The following is a 9209-nucleotide window of genomic DNA, read 5'->3' on the forward strand; positions in this document are numbered from 1 at the left end:
GGGGCTCCTGCAATGCCCCTCTGGCCAATTGCTCCCTCCCAAGAAGTGGGGTTGGAGCGGGACTTGGAGGCAGAAGTTACTCCTGAGTTCTGTTTCTGCCCCGCCACACACTTGCTGTGTGACCTTGGGCAAGTCCCCTGACCTCTCTGTGCCTTTCCCCTCTGTATAATGGGGCCGGGGGGGAGCGCTGGCAGAGCTTGGGTTCAGTGCAATTCCTGATCTATGTGCATTCAAACCACAACCGGAGCATTGCGCTGAAAACCACTTCCCAGCACTCAGCCATCTGCTGGGCAGAGTGGAGCCAGCCCGTCCGCATGCAGCTCAGGGAGCCACCTGCCGGCCATGGCGGGGTCCCACTGAGGAGACAAAGGCCCTGTTCTGGGGAAGCAGAGGGCCTGAGGGGCAGCCCTGGGCGGCAGAGGGCCGGGTGGAGCCCCAGGCGGGCACTGATGGGGAAGCTGGGCTGGGCGTCCGCTTGGCGCAGCAGTTCTGGAGCGGTGCCACACCCTGGGAAGAAGAGACTCCCCTGCCCAGTGCTCGGGGCCCTGGTGGGCACAGGGCCCATGGTAGCAAATCCCTCCCCAGGGCTCAGCCCCTCCAGCTGAGCTGCCAAGCGCAGCATTTCCTGGTCGCTGAGTCCCAGCTCAGAGTCCCCTGAGTGGGAGGGGGGCAGCCGGGCCAGGGGCAGCTAGGATGGAGGGTGGCCAGTTTTGGTTGGGTGTATTCCTGGAGATTTCATCACATGACATAATCTTTAATTCTTGAAGACTTCAGGACAATCCTGGAGGGTTGGCAACCCTAGCCACTGTTCCCAGTAACCTCCCTGGCTCCCTTCTCCCCCCCCCAAACCCTTTCCCCCAACTCCACACTGGTTCCAGTAACCTCTCTGGCTCCCTAGTGCTCCCCAGCAACCCTCTGCCCAGCTCCCCACTGGTCCCAGTAACCTCCCTGGCTCCCTACAGCCCCGCAGCAGCCCTCTCCACAACTGCCTCCTCCACCCATAACAATCCCTCTTCCAGACGCTCTCCCACAGTAACCCCCCATCCCTCCCCCCGGCCCTGATCCCGCTCATGCTGATTCTCACTGACTGGAGGGGAGAGTTGTTGCTGCGGGGGCAGGAGGGAGCGAGGGAAGTTGCTGGGAACAGTGGGGAGTTGGAACTGTTACATAGTCAGTGTTATATTCATATCATAAGCATATTTCCATAAATAATATGGAGTGTAAGGCCACACCGGGGATTCAGCAAAGCAGGAATCTAGGTGAAGATGAAAAACAAGGCCATCACGTGGGGCAAAAGGCAGGGCGGTTCATGCCCCTGGCACCCTCGCTGCAGTACTGACAGGCTCTAGCAGAGGGTTTGGACTCTCCAGGCTGGCTTGAGCACAGTCTGCATGGGAGTAGGGCTCAATTAAAAGTTTCTTGAGGGCCAGCAGTAAGATTCTTGGGATGTGGTGGAGTTTGGGCAGTCACCCCCCAACCCCTAACCTGCTGCCCTGAGACTGCACAGCTGTTAACACGAGCCCTGCCCTTTCAGAGTCCTGGCCAGGCGGTGGGCCAGGGAGAAGATTTAGGGGAATGGCAGGAGTGGGGAAAAGGGATCTCGTCAGCTTTGTTCTTTCTCTTGTTTGGGTTTGTACCTTTGGGCACTTTTTATGCGGTGGAAGCAGAACTGGGGACACAACTGTCAAATTTCCTGTCCCCAGCACTACAATGGTGGCTGCGTCAGACATGCCTATGATAGATGGACGGACACAGAAGGAAACTCCCTAGAAGTAGAAATTGTGTCCACTGCTGCTAGTCAGGTCCGTTCCACAACCTGACCTGTATGTAATCCTGTATCCAGGGCAACCTCCCAGCCCTGCCTTGGCCCCTGGTCCAGACCCTCAGCATCCACATGACCCAGCCCAGGGACTATTCCCAGGGGAGCAGCCATGGCTCATCCCAGCTCCCCTACAGCACCAACGATAACACAAGTGAACTGAATAGCCCAGTAAAGAGGCTGCTGTGCCTGGCTGGCCAAGCCCCCCTCCCTTCCCTTCCCTCACCTCCCAGCTGGTGTCTGGCACACAGGCCTCTGTTTTGGAAAGAGCCCCACCTTAGAATCATAGAATCATAGAATATCAGAGTTGGAAGGGACCTCAGGAGGTCATCTAGTCCAACCCCCTGCTCAAAGCAGGACCAATCCCCAATTTTTGGCCCAGATCCCTAAATGGCCCCCTCAAGGATTGAACTCACAACCCTGGGTTTAACAGGCCAATGCTCAAACCACTGAGCTATCCCTCCCCCTAGCTATCCCTCCCCCCCTTAAGTGAGGACAGGTGGCCCCGAGGCTAGGGTGCTAGCCTAGGAGTTGGGAGACCCAGGTTCCATTCCTGCTTGACCTCAGGCAAGTCACTGAGCTGCTTGGTGCTGAACTGCCCTGCCCCACAGGCTTTGGTGAAGATAAAGGCAATAGTGATTTGGAGATGCCCCAGTGATGGGGGCACCTAGGGAGAATGAGAACATGGGCACTCCCCGGTGGAGGCAGGGCTCCTGGCAGCTTAACTCCGGAGTTGACTAAGCCTGTTCAGAGCAGGGGTCCTTGGCACAGCAGTCCCTACACCTTAGCTACAACTTAGTTACTGGGACTTAGTACAGCAGTACTAGGGGAAGCTGCATTCCCCCAGGAAAGAGGCGACTATAGCCAAGCCCACAGGCAGCTCAGTCTTGCCAAGCTCCCAGTGGGCATGATCATCCCCCATCAGCACCTGCTCCAGGGGGTTGCTCACACCAGGTTTAGATTCTAGGGGGCCCCCTAAGAATCCATCTCCCAGGCTTCTTGTCCACCCATTTCATGACACTGTTGTTCTCATCAGCTTGTTGCCCAGTAGTGCATACAGAGGAGTCAGGCACACCAGCTCCTCAAAGAATGGACACGTTTTCCTCCTGCTGCTGGATCTGTGTTATTGACTCAGGCCTTCCTGTACTGGAGCACAAGTCCCTTGTCTTCCCATGGCATTGCTTGCTTCTCCAAGAGACATCCCTAGCCGCTCTTAGCTTTCCACACGACACACCCAGCCAACCTTACCTCTGACCCCTTTGCGATGCTGGTACATGGGGACATGGCAGCTCTAGGTGCAATGATACTTGGGGAACACAGCATCAGCCAGTGGTTGTGGTGGACTTATAACGTGCTGGTGTTTGTTATGGAGGCATAAAGTACCCTTGTGGCTTCCCTATGGGGACAGAGCTCAGCTGTCCGGCTGCGGTGTGTGGTAAGTGTCACCTGAACTGAGCATTAGTGTGCAAAGTGGGGGAGTGTGTGTGCACACCTGTGGGTGCATTCATCTGTGAGTGTGCACACATGTATGACAGGTCTGTGAATGAGTGTCCACTGATCCCAGTGAGATGCAGAACAGGAAGGAAGACACCCGTCTTTGAGCCTAAAATAACATTTCAAGCATCCTTTAGTCTTGTCATGGAGCCCTAATGAAGAATGCCAGTTAGCCTGCACACACGGGCAAGGAGGTACAACTACACAACAGGGGTGCATTACAGATGAGGGCCCAGGAGCGTCTAGCACTGCATCACCCAGCTACGTACAGCAGTTCCAGCCTCAAGAAGGGAATCTATGCTAATTACTTCCTTATTTTTGTAGCTACGTGGAGAAAAGTAACAGGCCCAAATTGCTGCCCAGGCAGTGACCCTGAGTCACCCCTGATCATTCTGCTGCAGCCTCCCTCCCGACTCTCAGCTACCCCCATTTGCTTGGACACATGTAAAACCTAGAGATATGCTCACTGCAGCAGGGCCTGTGTCTTCGTATGTCTTCCATGAAGCACTCAGCATAAATTCGGGTGCTACAAAATAAATAAGAATAATTCATCCCTCTCTGTTCCATTGCAGCATAGCACCTGGCTGGGCCCCAATCTTCTAGCACTGGGACATCACAGTACCTGGCAACCATCCGCAAAGGCACAGAAACACATCACATTATCACAACCAGGAGCCACTGGCCCTGGGACACAAACACCACTTCTGACAGGGCAGCACCTGAGATGCTGACACCCAGCCAGGACGCAGCACCTCTGTCACGCTGCAGTTAGCATCTAACATGATCCAGTTGTTCACTGAAATACTATGTTCTTGCTCAGAGCCGTCCCTTCGGGGTGACCGCTCTGGGCCCTGTGCTTTTGGGGGGCCCCAGGCCGGCGCGATTGGCCAGGGTGGTTGGTCCTGGAAGAGACGAATCCATCTCTTTCGCCCTGGGTCCTGCACCCCACTAGGGATGGCCCTGTTCTTGTTACAAAGTGTCACAGTCCCAAGAGCGGGGCCGGGGGGGGAGGGTATGGCACAACCCAGCTGTCTGGGCTGCTGAGACACCATCCAGGTGCAGCTGATGAGACAGTGCTCTCGGCAAAGGTCAGCAGAACGTCCTCCAGATGCCGAGTGAAGAGCAGCTGTCAGTGGGTGTAGGAGCGCTGCCAGCTGTAAATGTCAGGCGTATTGTGGGGGCAACAGGACTCCTGCCTGCAGCCACTTCTGTCCTGGGTGACCTTCAGCACCGGCCGGGCCCCTCTCTTCTTGGCCTGGCCCTTCAGTTTGTCCTCTGTGAGGAGGAAATCCACAGTGGAGTTGAAGAATTCCAGCAGCACCTCATGGCTCCAGAAGGCACCACCCAGGCTATCCTTGAAGAAGCCGCAGTGTCCGCCTCCCTGGGTAAGCACTAGGAAGAAGTAGGGGTTTGTCTCAAACAGGTCGAGGGGCAGCGTGTCCCTGGGGGCCCCACACATGGGGTCGTCCTGGCTGCAGATGCACAGCACTGGTACTGCTACCTCGTCTACGTCCCGCAGGGGGTTGTTCCTCTCCCAGTACAAGTCCCAGGTCTGGGCCTGGCAGAACAAGACCTCCTCCAGCTCCCTCAGTGACTGGCCCCCAAAGAAACGATCCAGGGGAAGAACCTCCCCTAGCACCGTGGCAAACCTGGGGAGACAGACACTGGTGAGAGCCCAAGCAGGAGAATGAGGAGGGGGGACTGTGCTGGGGGAGGTTCATTGATTGAGCATGGGGCAGCTCCCCATGGCTCTATCTGGGATAGAAAAGGCCTTCTCCCTTCGTCCACCTCCCCCAGGGCTCTGCAGCTCCCCACCTTGTGCTGAGAAGCATTCTCACTAACCAGGACTGCTCCAGCTACACCCTAGGGCAGAGGTGGGCAAACTATGGCCCGCGGGATCATCCTGCCCATCCCCTGAGCTCCTGGCCAGGGAAGCTAGTCCCTGGCCCCTCCCCTGCTGTCCCCTCTCCCCCGCAGCCTCAGTGCACCACCAGGCTCCTGGCCCGCGGCTCCTGCCAGGCAGTGCAGGCAGCGTGGCTGGCTCTGGCCAGGCAGTGGGGCTGCGGGCTCTTCTGAGCAGTATGGTAAGGGGGCGGGTGGATTGGATAAGGGGCAGGCGATTCCGGTGGGCAGTCAGGGGATGGGAAACGGGGGGCGGGGGGTAGGATAGGCATGGGAGTCCCGGGGGGCCTGTCTGTGGGCGGGGGTGTGAATAGAGGTCAGGTCAGTCAGGGCCCGGGACAGGGAGCGAGGCGGTTGGATAGGGGGTGGGGTCTGGGTGGGGTGGTTAGGGGCAAGGGCCCTGGGAGGGGGTAGTCAGGGACAAGGAGCAGGGGGGGTTGGATAGGTCGGAGGTTCTGAGGGGGGCAGTCAGGGGGCGGGAAGTGGGAGGGGGCCAGGCCATTTGGGGAGGCACAGCCTTCCCTACCCGGCCCTCCATAGAGTTTCACAATGCCGATGTGGCCCTCAGGCCAAAGGATCACCAGCTCAGTCCCCTATCTGCTGATCCCACAGGATCTCACGTGGGTCCATGGGACAAGGGCAAAAGCCACTGGGATCCCTCAGTGCACTGCAAAGCTGCACTCATGGCATGGTGGAGCTGGGAGGCTGTGGCTCATTGCTTCAGACACGGCCGGGCCAGGCCATTGCTCCACGCTGTCCATCTCAGCCCCAGAGAGGAGTCACTCACCGGCTAAGCCACATCTTCTGGGACATGAGCAAGAGTTGCTGCCATAGCCAGGGGCACCCAGCTTCAAACCATCCCCGAGGATCAAAGATGGGGGAGATGCAGCCAGCAGCTGTCAGGTGGCTAGAGGAACCACATTCTCCCAGGTAGGAGAACAGGAGCCCTGCCCCAGTGCTCTCCCCCACTGCGAAGAGCAGGGCCCCTGGGCACTGGGAGCGGATGTACCGGATGGCTTCTCGCAGGTCAGCAGGATCCCCATACGGCTGCAGCGCGGTAGTGCTTAGGGGGCAGCCGTTCTGGCCGCGGCGGTTAAAGACAACAGGATGGTAGCCATGAAGGAGTGCCACGTGACATAGCTAGACCAGACAAAGGGAGTCACTGTGAGTGCCCTGGGAACAACAGGGAAGGACAGCCTGTCTGCTCTGAGGGCCCCACCCCTGGGCTGCTCTACCAACTGGTGGGTTAGGGCAGAGCCATCCCTTGGGTAGGACACATCGGGGTGACCGCTCTGGGCCCCATGCTTTGGGGGGCCCTGTGGGCTGGTGCGATTGGCCAGCATGGTCAGTCCTGGAAGAGACAAATCCGTCACTTCCGCCCTGCCCCATCCCCCCTCCCTCCCCCCCAGGGACAGCCCTGAGTTAGGGACTCAGACACCAGGAGAAACCTGTGATCACACCTGGAATCCAGGTCAGGATTCTTCCCTGTGGCCATTATCTATGTCTTTATGAATGACCCAGGTGATGGGTCTTAGAAGCCTGTTCCTCTGCTCAGTGCCATGGTATCCCTGCCTGGAATGTTTCCCTCATTCTTCCTTTCCTCAGTGTCCTGATCCCTGGCCATGCGGCCTTGGTCCCTGTCTCCTGGCCTTGGGTGCCACATGCAGGCCGAGGTTTGCAGACGTGCTCACTAATGTGGGCATCCAACCAGAGACACCTGGGCTGATTCCCAGCGTGCTGAGGACCCACCGTCCCACTGAAGTCAGTGGGAGCCGCAGGCTCTCATGGGGGCTGGTCAGAAGCTGAGGCACCCAAATGAGCAAGCACGTTGAGCACTTGGTGCCTTTAATCTCTGCGTCAGCCCCTCCATCCCCAACTCAGTCGTGTGCCCATCTCTGGCCTGCTCCCACTGGGATAAATCCATCTATTAATTGGGTGAAGCCAATACAGTACCAGGGGAGTCACCCACAGCCCCCGCCCTGCTGCAGCACAGCCCCAAACAGCACTGACCATTCAGCTTTCTATCGCACCATCCACTCACCTTTAAGTCCATGAGCCCTACCCCTCACCCTCATAGAAGATCAGGGGTGGAAGGGACCTCAGGAGGTCATCTAGTCCAACCCCCTGCTCAAAGCAGGACCAATCCCCAACTAAATCATCCCAGTCGGGGCTTTGTCAAGCCAGGCCTTAAAAACCTCCAAGGAAGGAGATTGCACCACCTCCCTAGTAACCCGTTCCAGTGCTTCACCACCCTCCTAGTGAATAAGTTTTTTCTAATATCCTCCCTGGTCTCTCCCTGCAAGAGGGAGGTTTCTGCCCCAGATGGTCAGGTGGGTTGGCTGCATTTCCCATGTGCAATGGCATTTTGTTATTTTCTGCCCTTGCTTCCCATCTCCCTAGCTCCCTTTGTTTGCAACTCCTCCCAATTCAGCATCATTGGAAAATTTAACTGGCATCTTCTTTACCCCTTTCCAGATGGGCATCACGTAGGGGGAGGGTTTAAATAACAGGAATGATTAATGAAGCTGTTAAAGAAGATCAGCACTAGGTGGTGTGGAGCGGGCAAGAGCATCAAGAGGTGTCATAGGGACCCAGCACATGTGCCGTGCTGCAGTTGGGGTCGTGTGGCACTAGGTGGGGGTGCCACTGACGGGACAACCTGGACTCAGTTGCACTGAACAAGCTTTCCTGGCCCTGAGACTGGAGTTAGCTGGGGAGCTCTCTGGCTGATACGGACCGTGTTGTTCTAACCGCACTCACAGGCTGTGGGCTGGCCCTAGTGAGGTGGCACTAAGGCCGTTTCTGGTAAGGTGAAGAGAGGTTTAAAGATGCCCAGAACGACCTACGTCTCCCAGCCCAGTCCAAGAGAATCCACTGTCTTCTCTGTAGATTCAGCTTGTCAGCTGCTGCAGCAGAGCCAAAGAGCAAATGGGGTCAGTGGGGTTGTGGGAGGATGGGGGATAAACCTCAGCACTAAATCCACTGTTAGCAGCGATTGCTAGGGGACCACTTTGGTGCTGGGCAAGGAACACACTGCTGGGGTTTATACACAGCCTTGGATAGAGAGCCTCTGCCTCGGGCGTCGGGCAGCTGGGAGACAGACTGGAGCTCCATGCAGCTGCCTGATGGGAACAGCCTGTTCTCCCTGGTGTGGGCAGGGGTTATGCAGCAATTCCCTAAGTACAGTATACCCTTCCAAATCCTGTGTGACCCCCTATGTTCTCCAGCCAGGCACAGCACTCACCCCTACTCAGCCCCAACCCAAATAGGCCATAGTGCTTCCAAACCCTCCAAACAGCCCACTTCTGCCCTGAGTCCCACCTCCCCACAAACATACACATTGTTCTGCCCCTCAAGGGTAGGGATTGGCTCCATCTCTGCGTCCTGTTGCTGTTTGTCTAAGGAAATTCTCTGAGCTGTAGCTGAAGGGGTCGGGATCATGGTCCCTTTTTCTACAAAGGGGAAAACTGAGGCGCAGGGAGGGGAAGTGACTGGCCCAAGGTTACCCAGTAAGTCAGTGGCAGAACCGGGATTGCAGTTCCTAGTGCCCAGCCCTGTTGCCCGTCACTGCCAGTCCCTCCCCCTCATTACCTTGCTGATGTTGCGGGTGACCTTCCCGAAGGAGTTGGGGACAAGCAGCAGGACAGGTGTGCTGCAGATGGTGGATGTCTGCCTCCTCTTCTGCTGTGCTGGCCCCACTGCCCAGTCCAGTGCCACCAGCCCTTCATCGCTCAGCTGCAGATAGGTCCTTACAAAATGCACCCTGCTATCCAGGGGCCCCATCATGCTGGCCAATGTCTGCAGGGTGGGGAGAGCCCTCCATGGCCAGCTGGCTTCGCATAGGCTTTTCAAGGCCTGGCACTGGCTCTCCAGGTAGGTAGCCAGCGCAGAGGGCTTGCAGACTAGCTGGGCCCCAGAGCGGCTGGGAACTTTTGCTTTCCGAACCCAAACCCAGACACACAGGAAGATGAGCAGTAGGAGGAAGCCCAGCCCC

At 57.3% G+C, this 9209-nt stretch overlaps 1 protein-coding gene across 1 annotated transcript in view; it reads right to left on the bottom strand.

The window, feature by feature from the left end:
• Positions 1 to 3414: 3414 nt before the first annotated feature.
• The window catches only part of LOC140899881 (protein ABHD15-like), a 49738-nt gene continuing 43943 nt past the window's right edge, over positions 3415 to 9209 (bottom strand). The window contains 3 exon segments of the mRNA XM_073316122.2: positions 3415 to 4962; positions 6003 to 6355; positions 8807 to 9207. Coding sequence (XP_073172223.1) covers positions 4443 to 4962; positions 6003 to 6355; positions 8807 to 9207 — 1274 coding nt within the window. The 3' untranslated portion in view covers positions 3415 to 4442.

Source organism: Lepidochelys kempii, chromosome 17, assembly GCF_965140285.1.
Source record: "Lepidochelys kempii isolate rLepKem1 chromosome 17, rLepKem1.hap1, whole genome shotgun sequence".
Classification (NCBI taxonomy): domain Eukaryota; kingdom Metazoa; phylum Chordata; order Testudines; family Cheloniidae; genus Lepidochelys; species Lepidochelys kempii.